Source organism: Neolamprologus brichardi, chromosome 20 (assembly GCF_056152115.1).
Source record: "Neolamprologus brichardi isolate AB-2024 chromosome 20, ASM5615211v1, whole genome shotgun sequence".
Lineage (NCBI taxonomy): Eukaryota > Metazoa > Chordata > Actinopteri > Cichliformes > Cichlidae > Neolamprologus > Neolamprologus brichardi.
Genome location: NC_142123.1, coordinates 20,999,231 through 21,020,045, shown reverse-complemented (window position 1 = coordinate 21,020,045; position 20,815 = coordinate 20,999,231). Strand labels below are relative to the sequence as shown.

General features: G+C 38.3%; 1 protein-coding gene across 1 annotated transcript; it reads left to right on the top strand.

Annotated features, from left to right (window-relative positions):
* Window positions 1-366: 366 nt before the first annotated feature.
* slc9a8 (solute carrier family 9 member 8) lies at window positions 367-20,338 on the top strand. Its single transcript, XM_006796324.3, has 16 exons — window positions 367-697; window positions 1,135-1,319; window positions 2,405-2,485; window positions 5,428-5,486; window positions 9,950-10,033; window positions 10,496-10,597; window positions 10,886-10,920; window positions 11,892-12,035; window positions 14,970-15,111; window positions 15,213-15,318; window positions 15,418-15,534; window positions 15,621-15,703; window positions 15,788-15,899; window positions 17,183-17,403; window positions 18,128-18,274; window positions 18,807-20,338. Exons 1-16 carry the CDS (start codon window positions 459-461, stop codon window positions 18,918-18,920), a joined length of 1,971 nt encoding a protein of 656 aa, XP_006796387.2. The 5' UTR covers window positions 367-458; the 3' UTR covers window positions 18,921-20,338.
* The last annotated feature ends 477 nt before the right edge of the window (window positions 20,339-20,815 follow it).

Sequence of the window (20,815 nt, the reverse complement as noted above, 5' to 3'; positions counted from 1 at the left end):
AGGCATCTTATATGACTGACTACAAGGTGGAAGGTGTCTTAGTGTTATGTAATACACATCTGGTACTTCGCAAACAGCGCAAGCCACAATAAAACTACAATACCCACGAAGCACCAAGAAGACGGTTGACGTTAGATTACAATGGCTCATGGGAAAGTGGAAATACAAGAATTGTAAACGCCAACATTTCGTACGTACACATGAAAGTTGAATTATTCACGGGACCAAATATCTATATCTATCTTTTTTTAAACGAACACATCAACAACTTTTGAATGTTCCCTTAACCTTAGTTAATACCGCCTTGCGCGGTAGCTAAAGAAACTACAACTCCCAGCAAAAGATTTAACCGGAAGTAGAGTCGAAATGTCAACAGATACATGGAGCTGTCGACATGAAACAGACGATCTTTTTTAATTACAAAACGTAGCTTTAATGTTTAAAAGAGTCGGTTGAGGATGAGAGGCGTTATTGTTAAAGTCTTGTCCTTTTTTCTGTTGTTCGTAAGTTTTTGTGCATCAGAGCGAGCAGAGAGGGAAAACTCACTTGCCTTGCATGAGAGAGATGACGATGGAGGAAATGTGAAACAACAGGACAATATTATAGCCGAGGAAGGGCAGTCAGTAGAAAACCATGAAACAGAACATGGTTCGAACCTCGATTCAAACGAGTTACAGAAGGATGGGTCATCGGTCAGGTCAGAGACGACAAAAACTAATTTCAGTACTCTCTTTGGATTAACTTAATGTAGTGTAAAGCGCTTTGGGGTCCTTAGGGACTGAGTAAAGCGCTATACAAATGCAGGCCATTTACCATTTAACTTGGCACATTGTTCCTAGCTAGAAGTAGTTTCAGTAGTTTAATCATTTTTTGTATGGATGCCAAATAAATATTTATACTTTATAATATTACAAGTACAAAAATACATAGACAAACATAATTCCACCAAAACAAAATCTGTATCCCATCTGTTTAAACTGGGTAAATGTTTTTATGTGCTTCATTCAGCTCTGTCTAACTTAAACTTAGACTAGATCAAAATGGCAGCTGTTTAAATGCAAGACCTAACTGAGCCATATTGAGATAACTGACATAGTCACCTCTGAATCTAATCTCTTGTCTGTCACCTTACAGTAAGTCCAATGACACCACCGACAACTACTACAATGACACCCTTCACTCAACAACAACTACTGTCAAGCCAACTACCCCGGCACCCCCAACAGTCAAGCCCATTCTGCCAGTGCAGACAGGGGTTAAGGCCCAAGAAGAAGAACAGTCCAGCGGGATGACCATATTCTTCAGCCTGCTTGTTATTGGTTAGTGTGTTTTCACCCATCACCGAATAAGTCTGACTCCATATTGTCTGTCAAGATCACTGTTTGTCTGAGCAAACAGGATAGACCAAAAGAAGTAAATTGTTTTACAGCAGGAAATATGCATCTTGTGGTTAACAAAGCATGCATAATTCATCCCATACCCATAATAATGGAGAACCAATTTAGTGTTTTATTAAATCAGGTTTGTAGATGGGGATCTAGGATGATACCAGTGCATATAGAGGATGTGGTTACACACTGAATGGCCATGAAATACCACCTAAAGTAGCCATTATGCACATTAGTCCACTATCTTGCTGTCAGATTATAAACCAAGATACTATCATGAGTGACACATGTACTTACTATTTAGACTGATTTACACTGCGAAAGCATGCAGTTTTAGTTGTAAACTAAGAAAACATCTCATCGGTTTAAAGAAACATATGAAAAAAAATGTTTACTAAACTAGGAAAATGGAAAAATTATCTCAGAGAGCAGTTTAGAAGCCACATAGTTGTATATGTTGTAAAGTTGCCTCTCATTACCTTGCATGAATGAATTTGGCCTCGGGGTGATCATGGCTCAAGAGTTGGGAGTTTGTCTTTTAATCGGAAGGTTGCCCGTTCGAGCCCTGGCTCGGACAGTCTCGGTGGTTGTGTCCTTGGGCAAGACACTTCACCCGTTGCCGACTGGTGCTGGTCAGAGGGCCCGGTGGCGCCAGTGTCCGGCAGCCTCGCCTCTGTCAGTGCGCCCCAGGGCGGCTGTGGCTACAATGTAGCTTGCCGTCACCAGTGTGTGTGAATAAGTGGATGATTGAATGTGTAACAAATACAGGCCATTTAATTCAGCATTTCCCATATGACTAATAATTCAGATTTAATCAGTAAATCTCTCCTGGATTCAGTGTCCAAGAAATTAAATTTAATTAAGAAATTTAATTGGAGCTCAATGGTACTCTTCGTCTCTCATTGACATCCCTGTGCACCTGGGTACTGGAAGGAAGGCAGCTTGAGAAAAGATGAAAATACTGTAATATTTGGGAGACGGTGTGATTTTATTAACATCCTAACACTCACCCCCAGGTATTTGCATCATATTGGTGCACCTGCTCATCAAGTTCAAGCTACATTTTCTTCCAGAGAGTGTGGCTGTTGTGTCCTTAGGTAAGTACTGCTTATGTATTATATTTGTAATTCCATTTGGCATCATGCTAAAATTTTAACATCATAAGTGTATTTGTCCAAGTAATTAAAGCAGAATTGTATTTCTTGTTATCTGTCATATTTATGTTTACATAAGGTAATATTTATATAAATATTTATATTTATGTTTAAATAAGGAGGTTCACAAAAATATATATATATTATGTCAACATATTTCCATTTAATTTAAAAACCACCAACTAGGCCAGAAATATGGGTGTAGTGATGGACTCAGACCTAAACTTAGAAAAACACATTAAGACAATAGCAAAGTCAGCTTACTATCTTACTAAAGATCTGATGTCTCAACAGGACCTGGAAAAACTAGTCCATGCATTCATCTTTAGTAGGCTTGATTACTGTAACAGCATCTTTACAGGTCTACCTAAAAAATCAGTCAGACAACTACAGCTCATTCAGAACTCTGCTGCTCGAGTCCTCACTAAGACCAAAAAAGTGGACCACATCAGTCCAGCTCTGAGGTCTTTACGCTGGCTGCCTGTCCGTCAGAGGATAGACTTTAAAGTTTTGATGCTGGTCTATAAAGCTCTGAATGGTTTAGGACCAAAATACATCAGTGACCTCCTGACCCAGTATGAACCTTCCTGATCCCTCAGGTCATCTGGATCTGGTCTTTTATCAGTTCCCAGAGTCAGAACCAAACACGGAGAAGCTGCATTCAGCTTTTATTCTCCTTATATCTGGAACAAACTCCCAGAAAGCCTCAGATCAGCTGAAACATTCAGTTTATTTAAATCCAGGTTGAAGACTCACCTGACTCATCTGCATTTGAATAAAGCACCAAATCCGCATTGTTTTACTTTTAAGCTTAAATTTCAAAACTTATATTTTAACTACTGATTTTATCTACTGCTCCTTTTTTTCATCTTAAATCATCCTTTTTATTTGTTTTTGGTTTGTTATGTCTCTGTAAGACACTTTGAATCACCTTGCTGTTGAATTTTGCTATATAAATAAACTTGCCTTGCCTAATTTAGATAAAACGCTTAGCCTTCAGATTTATCTGAATCACCAGTTTTTAGCATTTTACAATGAACGTTCTGTAAGGAACTTTATTATGTCAAAGAGGTTAATCCTCAATCGGATATTAAGAGCTCACGGCAGAGCAGCCTCAACCATCTAATGTTTGAACCTTCTGTTTGTGAGGAGCAGCCAAACAGAAGTAATTTTCCTTCAAATTGGTGTGGCCTTAAAGGCAGAAGAGCAGAAATGGCTTATTTCAGACAGTAGATGAATTGCACTAAAGCATATGGATTATTTTAAATGTTGAGATGTCTTTGCATTTTTGTTAAAAACACAAATCAGTAGCTTGTAGAAGAACCTTTCCAGCAAAAACTTGGAAGTAATTGATTTTTGTATAAATGAACAATCTCTCGCAGCATTGTGGAGGAAATTCTTTACAACGTTGCTTCACTTCATTGAATTTTGCTGGAATTTCTTCACGCACAGCTCTGTTAAGGATTGCAATCAGGTTGACATCTGAACTTTGATTGGGCCATTGCAGCACCTTGATTCTTTTTTTTTTTTTTCAGCCATTCAGTCCTTTTCCATGAGCCAATTTTGGCCAACCTTTAACTTTCATGCAGATAGCCACACATTTAAAGCAAAAATACTTTGGTATACAGAGGAGTTCACGGTTGACTCCACAACAGCATGGTACCCAGATCCTGTGGCTGCAAAACAAGATCAAATCATTTTTAAAGAGAAGTGGCTTCTCCTGGCAGCTGTTAAAAGCAAGCGGTATTTGTTCAGTCTTTTTCTAACACGCTTCACTCAGGGCTGTAGTGTCTGAGATGTAGCACTTGGGTTAACACCCCAGGCTTCAGCTTTTATAGAGGTAACACACACTTGCTGATAAACAGTTAATCAGACATATTACCTCTTTCGTTGTACATGTACAATTACAGTAAAAGTCTATTCATTTTTATGTTAATTCTTATGGCAGCATTAAGGGGTGGGGGGGTAATTAGTTTTTCACAAGACTTCATATATTACTCATATGTTCTATACACACACAGAGACTCAGTTTTCATCTGTGTTATGCAACAAAATGAAACAGGGTAGACGACCTAAGGGAAATAATTTTTCTTTAGGTTGTCTGTGTGATTTAAGATGAGCAAACACTAACTCATTGGCGCCATTTGCAGCCTTATTCAATATTTAAGAAGTACTTAATTTAAAAAAACAAAAAAAAAACCAAGATGTATTTAATTTTTCTCCTGAGGTGCAGCTTTGCTTCCTCTGTGCGGTCAATTTAGGTTAATTCTGCTTCTAATTCTCTCCACCAGCTTCCTCTTTACATGTCTGTGCAGTTACACTTACTATAATTCAGTGACACCCATCTGTCTTCACCCTGAAGGCCTTTTGCTTTTGCACGACCTGCTTGCTGCATATAAGATGGGCCTCGTCACAGGGGACTCTGCTGAAGAGAGATAACGCACTGCTTACAAATCAGAAAAGGCTGCTTTTCCTTCCTCATCACTTCCTTTTCCCCTATCTATTCTTTGTATGTCTTCCTCTGCACTATCACTCTCCATCTGCCAATATATCTAGGACTTACACACAGCTTTGAGGCTCGTGTTTAATTTCTGTCTTCATCTTATCTATCTCCTTTTCTCGACTCTTTACAAAGCTCTGTGTTTCATCACCCTTTTAATTAATGTTCTGCTGGGTTGTGTAGAAAGAGAGCGGAAGCCCCAGCAGGATGTTCTCAAAGACAAAAGTATAACCATAGCTCTTTTAAACAAGTTATATTTGAACTATGATGACATTTATGAGGTATTTACTGTAAACCACTAAAATAGCATGTGTCGCGTGATTTTCATGAAATTAAGTAGTAAACTTGTTTTTTTCAAACACTGGTATTTCCTTACTCTTTCCAGGGATTCTAATGGGAGGCTTCATTAAGATCATTGAGTTCCAGGAACTGGCCAACTGGAAGGTATGGTTTTACTGGGTTTCAACATGTCTTTCTTTTCTTCTGTCAGCACTGCACTTGGTCCAAATTTAAAATGTAACTTTTTTGGTTTTGATTACTTTAGCATTAGGTAAAATAATCACATTCGTCTACACTGCAAGCACACAAACAAATACACATATGCAGTGCATGTCCACAGCTTAACCCATAGCAACCTTTCTTATCTCCACACACACTCACTGCTCTCAGATTCAAAATGTGTGGTTCTTAGTGTTGCTTGATTTTCTTAGTATAGAGTAAAATAATTACATTCCCACAAATGCACAAAAAATATACAAAAGTATTCTCTAAAACCTTTGCCCATTTTATACTTTGGATAGATACAGTGATTGATCATATTTAGTGCAGTTGCACTCCTACGTAATGCACAGTCCTGTAACTTGTAGTAACTTGTCATGCAACAAATTCTCTAGAAAATCCCTTCCCACGCCTGCCCTAAACATCTGCTTTCATTTTTCATCTTTGCATCGTATTTCTTTCTTCACTCATTCATTAATTTCCTGGTTCCTGTTGTCACAAATGTCATCATTCATATCATGCAAACTTTGTTATTGACCTGTAACATGCACCATTTTTGTGCTTGGTATGCCCGCCCCCCCCACAAGCCTTTTCCCCCCCCGCAGTTCTCGGACCATTTAATTAACATTCCCTGTTCTCTGCCAGTGAGTTAGAAAACAAGTGAACAGGAGAGGTACAGGGAAGGATATGCAGAGTGAAAGGGAGGCAGGAAAAGAGGACAGGTTATGCCAATGTTTCTTGCACACAGGGTCCCATTGTCTTTTAAGCTTGGAGCCCCCAGGGTATTGCTGAGTCATCTACATTAGTAACCAGAGCCCCTGGAGCCCCTTTCCACACATTGCCCCAGTCCTGTGAATCTCTAGACTGCTATGTCTGTATTTGTGTTTAAGTTGTAGCAAACAAGCCTGCTCTCCTGTCTATGTCCAGGCAGCAGTGACTTCAATAGTAGTAAAGTCATATGAATTACACTATGGCTTGCAGCTGCTTCTTTGCAGGAGCATGGATATGCTAAGTGGTTTATAGCCCATTTGAGACCTGAAAAGACCTAGGACACAATGCAAATGAATTATGTCTGACCTATTTGTTTTTTAAAAAGCTTCCATGAAGCACGATGAAACCAGTTTGAAGTAAGATTGCCAGTGGCAGAACTGGGCTTCTGTAAGCAGGATTTTTTTTTTTATTGTTTACTTTCAATTGCAGCTGTTTTGAAATTGTACGTTTGGTTGTAGGTTTGTGCTTTATTTTTATAGTTAATTAAAGGGATCTATTCTCCCTGATCAATGTCTTTTGGTAGCTGCCTGTAAGGCTGGCGCCACCTCATCCAACTAGAGCATTTCTACAGCTGGCCCACTTGGTTAATCTCGCCAGCCTGGAGGACTGCCTTATACCCTGCCTGAAGGGTGTACAACTCCCTCAGGCAGCAGCATCCTGTTATTGCTGGATTTGCTCTTTCCTTTTTACCACCAATCTGCTGTCTTTGCTTTTGACAACTGAGCTTTCTATCTTCAGTGCACTCACTACAACCCACCATACAAAGAGAGCCTTTTCCTGTATGCTTTTTTTTCTAGCACATGCCGGGAAAGCCTCTCAGTTTTTTATACTTACCTTCATCCCCCCCGTCTCTCCCATGTTTTCTGACACAGACTGTGGAAGTAGCATGCTAGTATTAAGTATTACAATAGTAGAAATTTGTCTCATCGCCAAAACAGAGAGAGATAAACAAGAATATTTGTACTCCAAACAAGACCTCTCTCTCTGTTTAAGCTTTTCTGTATTGTCCTATCTGGGCTTGTCACTTTGCTTCAGTGGCAGCAGTGGTGTGTTTTAGCCCCAAAGGGCTGCACATATTTTATTAGATGTCTCCCACGCCACGGAGAGAGAGAGAGCGACAGAATGAGAGAAGTTTTAATTGTGGTTTTAGGGGCTTTTTTGTGCTTTTTTTTTTATGTGGTGATTTCACCGGTTGTCAAAATCAAGCCTCCAGGGACCCTGTACTATAAATGAAGGTCTCTTCAACATCTGCACTCATATTTTTTGTTATCTCTCAACTCTCTTTTAACTGTGTTCTCTTCATCGTTGGCATTCATCTTTTCTCATTTAGTTCAAGTTCTGTATCAGCTCTTCTCCAGAGTATACCCATCGTCAGCTTTCTGGTTTTATCCATTTCATCTTTCCTTTCAGCTTCTGAAATCTCATTACTCCTCATCAGTCCATAACTTTCTCCATAGTTTCAGGAGGAGATTGCAGCGCTATCTTGCCTAAAGTCTAGTGTTTTGTCAGTCAGTATAAATGTAATGCCCAACAACATTTGTTTGACCCAAAATTCTAAAGAACACCTCTTTCTTCTTTAGACTGTTTTATTTAACAATTTATTTAATTGTTTTATTCATTGATAAATATTATTTATTGCACTCCACTTTTAACCAGTCTCTTACCTGCAAATTAATGAGAATCCTTTGAGGTATGTGTAGAGAAAAACCAATGTGCACTTGTGCAGTCCTCCCAGTTGGCATTTTTATTTGCATTAAAGGAACACGTGCATTGGTGCCTCGGGAGTACAGTGGTAGACGTCAGGTCGCAGTGCACGCATGGCATACTTTCATGTATCTCCGGTGTTAATATTCATTCCTGAGCACCTGGCCTGAAGACTTCTGCTTGACCTAAATGTCGAGAGAAACTGGTAACCTGGAAGCAAGAGTTGGTCTACTTTTCCTGAAATTTGAATGTTTTGGAAAAACAAAGTAAGCAAGGGCATAGCCTTTTAGCATAAGCATACAGTACATCCTCCGCAGGCTGTCCTCAATGCTTGACCCTCTGTGCTTGTAGCCATGGTTTTGTTGATGTTGAGAAATTTACCATCTGAACTAAAATGACTGCTCCTGCACCCACACGTTTGGTTTCTTTTTTTGTGGTTCTGTCTCATCTTATATCACTCCAGTTATACTCTTTTAATTCTAAATGATTACTTAGAAAGGGAAAAAACAAATACCTAAAAGCAGAAGATTATGCAAGAAGTTATGCCAGCATATTTTCAATTAAAATCTACTACCCCTAAAAGTTCTTAAACCTTTTTATTAACTACTTAATAAAAACAAGTAGTTAATAAACTACTTATCGTGTTTGATATCAAATTCTATAAAAATAGTGTCTCAAAAATAGTAAATTGGAGGATTGTGGAATGGGGATTGTGTATGTGAGAAAAAAGTCCTCGATCTAATTACACACTCAGGCGTTGCCAGCCTGTTGCAATACTTTTCAGGAAAGCCACATCAACTGTGGCAATAACTGTTTAAACGTCCATCTGCTAATGGGGTTGTTGGGATTGAAATTCAGGTTCAACCAGCTGTGATGACAGGCTTTCATAATACAAAGAGGGAGATTGTTGACTGAGTGGTGTAAATATGGCTCTGCCTTTTTCAAACTTTCTAACAGAAGCAACCGCTGTATCAACCGCTCAGAAATATAACTTGTGCATGAACATTTATTAATGCATACTGTGTTGACACACCCGTCCAAACACACTTTGGCTAACACAAGAACACACGGTGCATGATGCACAGACACATTGGCAGCTAGAGCGTAAGGCATGGGCACATGATGCCTGTGCCTGATCTTGGAGGCTGGCCCATTTAGCTGAGAAGCAACAAAGATTGCATTATTTTGCTGAAATAATCAGAGAGCCAAGGTCCCTGTGTGTGTGTGTTCTTGTTTATATGAACGATGAGCTCACAGCCTGTTTACAGCATGTTGAAGTGAGCATGTTTAAAAGCTTCTATAGAATGGTGAGTTGCCTAATAGGAAGGCAGGGCAGGCGGTCCTTAGACAAATACCTGTTGGGTGTGTGTGTGCTCATTGTTGAGGAGTCGACATCCAAATTTGTTTTGTCAGATAAAGAGCTGTAACTAGAACAGCTCAGGCAGCCCCCCTTGCCCTCACAGTTTCTCCTCCCCCATGACTCATTAGGTCAGCTGATGGTCACTGTACCGGCTTTCATGTGTCCGATGAATAATCTGGAGTGTTTGTTGAATGCGTAACCACAAGTTAGTGTTTTATCATTTACTGGCATGTACATACTTAATACTTAACAGTATTGCTAAGAATTCCTGTTTAGATTAACAATGTCAAATGTGTAACAGTCCAAATTATTTAAGTGCCGTTTTTCTTTGAATAGCACCAGTTACATTTCCCTTTAACGTTTTCAAATGTTTTCTTTAAATTTGAAACTATGACTCAATGCTTGTACATGTCTCATTTTACAGTAATGACTCTTGCAATTGTACTTGTACCTCATCAGTTTGTTACTATTGACCAGTTTGCAGCTCTAATTTAAGGTTAAAGGCAGCATTTTGTCGCCTCTCTGCTGCAGTTTATTAAGCAATAAAATGTTTTGTTTTTTATTTTCCTAAAAGGAGGAGGAAATGTTCAGACCCAACATGTTCTTCCTTTTGCTTTTGCCACCAATCATCTTTGAATCTGGATACTCTTTACATAAGGTACGTGTGTGTATGAGGCTGGATTTACACAACCAGCACCCTCGTGTTCTTAGAGCAGTACAAACCAACACGTATATTTATAAAGGACAAAACTGACCTTTAGGCGTGACGGAATAAGACTCATGAGACCAAAAGTCTGAGCAACCCAGCAATAAGCTGGAGCCTTTTAGTATGTGTGTTACATTTACAAATGCAGTAACTACAAATCATTCAAAAGCAGCAAGAGGCTTAAGCAGGTCACCTGTCTGTGTTTTCTGTTTTGATAATTGAGTTTTTGCTCCCTTTGTTTTTATTTTATCAATATTTTATTTATTTTTTATATTATTAACTGGCTTCATTTTTTCCAAACAACTAAAAGGTCACAGTCTTTTTAGTTTTTTACAACTCTCTGTGAAATTATGCTATAATTTTTTTTATGCTGGTAGTACCTAATACTTAACCTGCATGTTCTTGTGTCTTCAGGGTAACTTCTTCCAGAACATTGGTTCCATTACCCTCTTTGCTGTGATCGGCACAGCTATCTCTGCCTTCATAGTTGGAGGAGGCATCTATTTCCTTGGCCAGGTGATGTTTCTATTAATCTAGTAATCAACACAGGCCCGTGACACACAGCCCTCATTCAGTTAAAGAGTATGTGACCTCATGATATAATATTTTCAATGTTCTGTCAGGGTTTTGTTAGTACAGGAAATGTTTAATGGGATATGCTCAAAAATAAATTATTGCTGCATCACCATTATCACTTTCTTATTGTACAAATCTGTAACACTGATATCGACGTAATCAGATGTTCTTGCAGCTTAACAATCTGGGATTTTGTTTTTTTGTTTTTTTTGATAATCCTCCTCACAGGCTGATGTTATCTATAAGATGACCATGACTGATAGGTGAGATTTTTTTCTAAGCATTTACTGTGAGCTTTCTTACTTCATTGTGATGGAATTTTTCTGTGTCAGATAAAACTTGGCTCGGTTTTGCTTGACAGGTGTAAAGCCTAGTCTTGGACTAAACATGTATTTCACTGATGAAATCACATACTGAGCTGAGATAATTTTCTGCTAGTGTGAATTCTTTGAATTTACCATTTTTTACGTGAGCCACAAAAGGTCAAAACTTACTCACTAGTGTAACTTACTCACGTGGGGAAATTAACAAATTTCCCACGTGTGGGACTAATAAAGGTTATCTTATCTTATTCTGTTTTTCCCCCCCTCTATTCTTAATAACACCCTCTGCCTACTTAGTTTGAACTGTGCCCTCTGCATCTGAAGGGTTTGTCTTTTAGGAGTTCAAAGTAACAGGATAATCCACCTACCAGAGACATATCCAGTACAAACACAGCATGTTACTCCACACCCATGTGTTTTTTCTAGCAACTAGCACATTCCGGCAGTACTTTAGCCTATGTATTTTATTTGTTTTTGAATGAAGCAAAATATATAACTCAGAAATAACTTAAAGGAGTTTACATTTGGGGGATTTTTTAGAATGTAGGGTACATAGCTTAATAGATTTTCTGATGGAAAGGCCCAATACAGCCTCTTGACTTCTTGAGTAATTGCTCCATTTTTACACCTGTTTCTGCGGTTTTTTGTTTGGTTGGTTTTTGTCAGTTTTTTTCTCCAGGAAACTTTTGATAATCTTCTAATGTTTTATTTTCCTAGTACTAAAGTGTGCTACTTTGTATGCATTCTGACTCTTTTAAAGTCAGAGAAAGTAAAAATCATATTTCTTGTCTCCTGCTTCCTCTTATTTATTTTGGAAATGTTTTTCCTCTTATACTGCCCATATGTGTTTGTGTCTTAATTTCTTTTATGAATGAAGTAAATCTTTCTCATTCCCTTCTACTTTGCTGTAGTTTTGCCTTTGGCTCACTGATCTCAGCTGTGGACCCCGTAGCTACCATTGCCATATTCAATGCACTCAACGTGGACCCAGTCCTTAATATGCTGGTGTTTGGTGAAAGCATTCTCAACGATGCTGTCTCCATTGTCCTCACCAAGTAAGGACACTCCTTCATGACTTGAATATTCTCCATTGCACACACTGGCACATTTACATTTTCCCAGTCTTTATCAAAAAGTAGGCCTAAGGACAGCATGCATAGAGTCTGCACTCTGCAGATGTTATACAAGGGTTAGATGTACAACACAACATAGCGTCTTAAAATCTAACAGCAACTGAGGCCAAATCCAAACTTCTGTTTTCATATTAAAACAGCTTTTTACATTGATCACTGTACAGATGAAGTTCATTTAATAACCTTGGCATGTAGGCACTACTAGCACGATAAAGCAATAGCTGCTGCTGTTTGTTCAGACTAAAACAATTTCTAGCTAATAAGGATCAGCAGGATTTCCAAAAGTGTCAATATTTCAATTCTTAAAACACTTCACTGGATGCTATGTTTAATTATAGTAAAAATTGTTTCATATGAAAACATATTAATATGCCCAACTTGCTTGACTGTGATCACCTCATTAAGGTCCATTGTGGCATTTTGTGGTCTGTAATAGACATTTACTGTGGCAGTCATATAACAACAAATAAAGATGCCCAAATGCTCATAGAAATCAGCAAAAAATTACATGTTTCAAAACATCACAAGTACTACACTTCTAAGATTTCTTCAGTTTTCAAAGTAATTCAACCTTTGTTACAAGCACGGACTGCTATTAGTTCATTCAGATTGCTTTTACAGGTACCAGTTAGACAAAATGCAAACAAATACTAGCTATAAAGTGGGATCAGAATAGCAGTACCTGCTTTTAGCTGAAATCATATTAGCCCATTACAGCACTTACTGAACTGCAGCTCTCCTGATCAGTTTAATTTTATTCAATCACATTGTTGGTGCATAAAATAAGCTTAACATTTTTTCCCATTTTGAAACAAAGGCCATTGAGTTCACAAAAGAAGAGAAGGAAATGCAATCATTTTAAAGTAAACAGTGGCATTTCATTTACAAGAAGACCATGAAGTTAACAGAATAAACATAAACATTAGCCATTGTTTATGTTCGGACACACTGGCAACCTGGCCAAGGTGTACCCTGCCTCTCATCCTATGGCCACTGTGATAGGCTTTAGCTCCTCCGCACAACACTTGAGAGAGAATGGGTGGTGGATTAGGTAATAATGCAGTTATTACTGCGAAAATTTTCACAAGCATGTTTCAAACTGGGTATAAATTAGTGACACCAACAGATAATATAATACTGACAGAAGGGACCTTTAATTATCCTTTGGTGAGCAAAGTCTAAGAGGCATCTTTGTGATAACCAACTTGCTCTTACATCCTGTAAGAGGATGTAAGAGCAAGTTATCATTTTTCTAAATTGGGTGGCATATTGCACTTTGAACAGAAACAGGAAACAATAGCATGATCTGCCAACCACAAGAGTTACAATCTATATACAATCTATACAACTCTGTGAAAAATACATCATTAAGTAACACAATAAAGATCTACTGATGTATATGTATAAAATGCCTACATTTTCAGTATTTTTTAAAATTAAATTTCAGTTCATTTTCTTTATATAGCGCTTCATTCATAACAGCACTCAACTCAGGATCTCAGGGCATATGTATTTGTATAGCCTGCTGTCTCACGTTATACTAAATACTGATGTTTGCAATAGTGAGGAGAGAAAAAACTATTCTAACAAGAAGAACATTCTTGAACCAAGCTCAGATAGGACAGCCACCTGCCTCGACCAGGTTACATGAGGAGAAAGCAAGGAGAGAGAGAGAGGGATATTTTTCATATTAAAACATATAGTCATGTGCTCTTGTGCTGACTTATATTGTCCTCAAGGCTTAATTATTTGGTTGAGTGCAGTAGACCTCTTAAACACACCAACAGTGACACACCGGTGGCTTAAAATTTTGATGTCAGGCATTTTCCAACCTTTGAACTTGACCTAGTTTTTGCAGATGACTCATTTTACTTTCATGGGTAAGACTGCAGAGGATAGAAATAGCAATATATTTTGTTTTTATAGACATCAAATTACTGGATGTGAGCAGGCTGCCATCAAAATCGGGAAAAGGATGAAACCCAGTGGCTGGAAGGCTGAAAGTGGTCAATGTCTGAACTTATCACTGAAGTTTGTCTTGACGCACCTTTAGATTTTATTCAGAATATCTGCTACTCAGAAATGTTTATCTAGTTCCTACTGTTATCTGCTTACTGAGTACCTCAGACAGGCGACAGAAACTTGACAGACAAGTTTGACAGAAACAGTGTTCGGGATTCCTGTTCACACACTAGCTTCAGTATCTGCACTCCCTTTATTGCTTCCTTATCTCTCCTACTCACTACAGGATAAATGTGCAAAGTGATCTTAAGTATCCGGGTGTCTCTGAGGTCTAAATGAGTGCATAAATAATAAATAGGCTGACTGAGCAGCCCTGGCAGTGTGCTTATTGTTAGCACCCAACAAAGTGGTTTTCTTAGAAAGCGATCATGTAGTTTGGCCCAGCCATTTCCAAACGCCACACAGAAGCTAATGCTTTACCTTGGAAGGTTGTTAATAAACATTGTGATTATAAATAGGATGTAAACTGTGAACCCAGCTAAACTAATATTTATAAAATACACAACATGCAACATTTTTGGTGCCAGCAACAAGATAATCATTTGTCACGCTATAAGAGATTTTGGTGTTTCTGGTAATCCCAGATCACAGTAAATGTTTGGGAACTTTTGTCTTACAGTTTGTTTCTTATTGTGATGAAAATAAAGAAACAAGTTGAAATGTCTCAGTTGAACCAACAGGAATGTGATAGTTGCAGTATGCCTGCTCTCTCCAGCTCCTAATTTGGTGGAGTGTTTCTGCCCTCTAGTGTCAGCTGAAGATATTACAAGACTAAATGCATCACAGTGCCACTGAGATTTAATTTGTTACTTTCCTCCCTTTTTTGTTTTTCAGCACAGCGGAGGGTTTCTTTTCCCGCTCAGACAACTCCACGGTAACAGGCTGGGAGACTTTTCTACAAGCTCTGGGTTATTTCCTTAACATGTTTTTCGGTTCTGCTGCACTGGGAACCCTCACTGGACTCATCTCAGCTCTTGTATCCAGCCGCCATTCTCCTTGCATCTGTTTGTACTTTATATGTGTAAGAATTTTATTTTTTGGTCTGGCCTTATTTCAATTCCTAACTTACTGAATCAGTTTCTGAAACACTTTGACCTGAGGAACACACCATCGCTGGAGTTTGGGATGATGATCATCTTTGCCTATCTTCCCTATGGACTGGCAGAGGGAATCAAATTGTCTGGTGGGTCAATACAATCACATGCACATAATGAATACATGAATAGTTTTGTATGTTTGACTTTTCCTCTGACCTCCATCTCCCATCTGTTTCCACCTACAGGAATAATGTCTATCCTGTTTGCGGGAATTGTGATGTCTCATTACACCCATCACAACCTATCTCCTGTCACCCAGATCCTTATGCAGCAGACACTGCGCACTGTGGCCTTTATGTGTGGTCAGTAGATTCTCGCTTAGCATCCCAGTTCACCACTGGCTGTCATTATCAGAAGTTTTCACTGTTTTCTTAAATTCTTTCTCCAGAGACGTGTGTGTTTGCGTTCCTCGGCCTCTCCATCTTCAGCTTTCCTCATAAATTTGAAATGTCATTTGTAATCTGGTGCATAGTAAGTTGTCTTTTATTGATGTCATTTTAATCTGTCTGCTTATTCCCACGGTAATCAGGAATGACAGCTGTTCTCTCTCTGTAGGTCCTGGTTCTTCTTGGCCGTGCTGTGAACATCTTCCCTCTGTCATTTTTGCTGAACTTCTGCAGGGACCACAAGATCACACCCAAGATGATGTTCATCATGTGGTTTAGTGGTAAGATGACATGACTAATGTGTTTTGTTAATTACAGGGCGTCATCTTTTTATTGGTGTCTAAACCACACTCATTACACTAACACACTGCGCACATCTCCAGCTGCAAATGAAAGCAGAGTTTGTGTTATTCTGCAGCTGTTTTGGAAAAATCGGTTGCGTTTATCACATTTTTGATAAAACATGGACATCTAAAATTCACTGATTTTAGCTTATCCTTATCAAAAGAATGTCTGATTTCTTTTTCTCTGCTTTATAATATAAAAATGAATTCATAATTTATGTTTTTTGGCTTGGTAAAACTTAGTGTCCCAGAACGCTGCTACATACTGCATGTGAGATGCATTGTGTTTTGGGAATGCGATAACGAGACAATGCATGAGTTTCAAATTGATGCGAGTGAATGCGACAACTAGTGAAAAAAGAAAAGCATCACTGAAGCAGCATTTTCTGTATTCCAAGATTAAGATAGTCACTGAATTCTGTGTAGTTATTTAGAGATAAAATGAATATTTTGCTTCGACTTTATTTATTAACTCGTTCTTTGTTTGTTTAGTAGACACCGCAACAGAAGTGAATAAACCTGTGATCACTGTGAGGTCGGACAATAAATTTGTCGACTGCATCAAAAGTGCCTGTAGGAGTAACAAAGTACTGCTTAACAAGATGACTTCCAGTCTCAAGACTCTTTAGCAGCAAAATATTTTATCGTGATAATTTTGCAAAGAGTTTCTGAAGAATTGAAAACTGACCAGAACAAGCAGGCTGAGTGTTGTGGAATGCAGTCGGGGTAGTTCAAAGAGAGAGTTAGAGGAACACACCACTACAGCAAAGAGCATCTGAAAAAACGTCTCTAAAGATAGTCAGAAAATCTCTCCAGAAATTTGTGCTATGATGCTATCAATCATGCTGAGGAGGTCTGAGTCTGTCATTGAAAATAAAGGTGGGTGTATGAAGCACTGAAGCAGTAAAGCTCAAAGAGAAAAAAGTGGACCAACTTTTTTAGCAAAGACTTCACACTGCGGTGCCTGTTTAGTAAGTCTAAACTTCTAGTTTTTGATATAGCAGACAACCATTGTCTTACTGTTTTTGAACACAATAAACATCATCATGTATTTAACTAAACAGAGATGTGCTCCTGTTGTATATCTTGTGCATTAAAACTAAAATGTGGAAAAAGTCAAAACACATCGAGCTTTATATAATAACCATTTCTTGTGAAAGCCATTATGCTAAATATTTTATTTTTCCATTCATTCTGCTTTTTTTTCCCTTCTTTGCTAGGTTTGCGAGGTGCTATTCCCTATGCCTTGAGCCTTCATTTGGGTTTGGAACCCATTGAGAAGCGTCAGCTAATCGGCACCACCACCATCATCATCGTGCTCTTTACCATTCTTTTCCTCGGGGGTGGCACCATGCCACTCATCCGCATCATGGACATTGAGGATAGCCAGTCACGGCGTAAAAACAAGAAGGACGTCAATCTCAGCAAGACACAAAAGATGGTAATGATTGAAGCACCCAGGGTTCTAGTACACGGGGGCACACAGAGAGTTTGTTGTCTGTATTGGTACTAGCTGCGCCATCCTCTCATCTGCCATCAGGCTCTTTCTGCGCACTTCAGAGGGAAAAAACATCAAAGGGTTGATTGTGAAGGACACTGAATCAGTGAGGGGGAATGGACTGCTATCATAGAGATTCACACTTGAAAACACCAAACCTCTGACAGGCACAAATAGACCTTAGCCAGTGGCACTAATAAAAAGATTTTCCCAGATCAAGCTCTTGTGTTTAATATTTCAGTTAACTGTATTAGCTCTAGCTCAATATAATGGGTCATTCTTTTGAAGCAGATCCTATTATTGAGGTCATTTGAAGCTAATGGTGGTGTATTTCCATGACTTGCATGTATAGTATTTGCATGTTTGATGTCTTCCAAAGCTAAGTGTTACCCCCTGAGGTACTAGCTGCTAGATCTATCAAATCCCTATTTTTCCTTACGGGTCTCCAGCCCTCTTTGATGTAATTCACTCTTTGGTCCCTTTGCTCTTTCCCTCTCGTCTTTGTTCCTTCTGTGTGTGATCTTGACTCACCAGTCTCACCGCTTTTCTGCCATTTGAACTTTTTCCTGCGTTCATATTTTTCTCCTCCTTGCGTTGTTGCCCCCTCTCATTTAAGTGCTTTATATGTTTATATGACTTCAGCCTCTGTGCTCATCTTTCTCTACAGGGTAATACCATTGAGTCAGAGCATCTATCAGAACTGACAGAGGAGGAGTATGAGGCTCAAATCTACCAGAGGCAAGACCTAAAGGGCTTCATGTGGCTGGATGCTAAGTACCTTAACCCCTTCTTCACTCGCAGGCTTACACAGGAGGTAAGCGAATCGGGGAGAAATCTTTTGTGTGGCACATAAAGCTTAAAAAAACCCAATCACAATCCTTTGTTAATACTTTATTATTTTCCAGTTGTCATGCTTTGTCCCCAGTCATTGTGATTTATCCACAATTAATATATATCTCACATTATCATGATGTATTTATTCATTGCGAGGGGAGGATGGGCGTTTTGATTTGGATGAGAATCTGTGTCGTCAGGAAATGTGTAAAGATGGCTGCATGAACCATCTGCGAAAAAGTTGCCAATATTGGTTAGAAGAATGAGAAATTCCTTTTATGATGTGCACAAGCATGTGAACAAGCAGGTCTTTTCATCTAAGAAATGCACCAAAGTAACAGAAAAACACTGAACATTAGATTGTTTAGCAAGTTGGATCTTACTGCAGGGCCATTGCGTTTCCAGATCTTTTGTTTTGTCCAGTTCTCTGCATCTTTGTGTGATTATTTCTGTATGTGCATGTTCGTTCCAACATATTGCCAAATTTTTGTGTGTCCGATGTGTTTTAACAGGACCTGTTACATGGCCGGATCCAAATGAAGACTCTGACCAACAAGTGGTACGAAGAAGTTCGACAAGGGCCGTCGGGCTCTGAGGACGACGAAGAAGAAGCCGAACTTCTCTGATTACTTTCACTGTTTGTTTTTTTTTGTAAGGCAATTTATGGACATTGTGTGGGCTGTGGTTTGTGTGTCCCTCTGTGAAAATGAGCATACTTTTCATTTCCCCCACAGGAATGTGTGGAATGTGTCAAGTCACAGCCTGAGTAAAACTCACATTTAACACTGTAAAACTGAATGAGAAAAACATGTTGTTACTTTGTAAAGAAATTGGCAGGATATCTGATTGTATGCACCATTGACATGTTGAACAGCAGGAAGAGAGTTTTGCTGATTCTCAGAAACCTTTCCTGTGTTTTTCTTTCTTTTTTTGTATGAATCTTTCAATCCAAGGGAAAACTCAAGTGATACTGTGATGAAAATGTTCAGTTCTAAAGCACCTTATCTCTTCCCATTTGTATGGGTCATTTCTATTTGTCCCTTGCTTAGTTAAAAGTACAATGGAAGTTTTAAAGATTGTGAGGGGAAAGATACAATACAATGGCGCCAATGTTTATATACTGCCAGAGGTTTGAATAGCTATTCAACTGGATTTAATTCTCTCCAAGTCTCCACATTTTTGTTAATTAATTATTCTGAGTAAATTTTAAGCATATATATTGATACATATGTAATAAAGATTTTTAAAAAGGACCAAGTACCGCGCACCAAAACAAATGCAGGAGAGAGTTAAAACTAGTTTAGCAGGTGGGATAAAACTAATAATTAAATGCTAAATTCCAGATTATTTCTCTGAAAAATGGGAAATTGCTTTCATTTCTATGTATACTTTAGCTCTAAAAACAATTAACTTCCATGTGTTTATGCTGATTTGTGGGTAAGATTTCTGTCACTACACTGTCTAAAAGTGGACCTTGTTCACAAAGTATTTCTTTTGATCATGGGCACCAATGAATGTCAGATGGCAATGTCTTTTTTTTTTGTATTTATTTGAAGAATATTTATGTGCCGTTTATGGATAATGGCTTCTATACAAGCTCTGTGAGTACCACAAGATGATAAAAATAAAGAAATAAATATCTCTCTCATTTATATACACATATATATGTACACATATGTACACACATATACACACATACATATAATATAACGTATAATATAAAAAAATAATACTGTTAATAATTGAATGCATTAGTACTGGAGTTAGGCAACCTAGGTGCGTAAAGTAAGTGGTTTCACACATTTTCACTTGAAATATTAGTCACGTCTTTTTATAGCACACTATTATTCTGGATAAAATAATATATGAATAAAATTCAACTTGTGCACTCATGTCTCCTAAATATATCTTAGATAACACAGTGTTTAAGACATTAACAGGTTTTAATGTGAATTTCAGTGATAATCACTCGTTGAGCATTATTTTTGCAGGGTTCACTTTCCATTCTTAAGCTGCAGGAACTAATTAGTTCATAGACTGTAGTAAGTGGAAGTGGAAGGTTAAATGTGTCTGACATAGACAGGAAGCCAGACTGGTCCACAGAGTAATTAGAATACATAAAAAGGTCAATGCATTATCCTGCTGGGAAATTATCCTATACCCATACAGTCAAAGCTCTCATGTCCAGTCCTGATAACACCAGACTATTATACCCTTGAACCATCTTGTGGGAACTCATTAGGCATATTGATGAAGAAGTGACAGTGTTTAACTGGAGGTAGAACATAAATGAATGCGGCCAGTTGGTCCACATACAGCATATCTCTGCGCATGGTTTTGATTTTGTGCATTTGTTATATGTAAACAGTGTTCTCTATCTGAGGACAAAATTTAATCTAATGGAAAAGAGTTTTTGAACTGTATACAATTTTTTTGTGTTTGTTTTTTTACATGCAAGTGGACAGCTTTTCTTTTCTTTTTTTTTTGAGGTTAGATGGAAAAATTAAAAACTGCAGAGTGA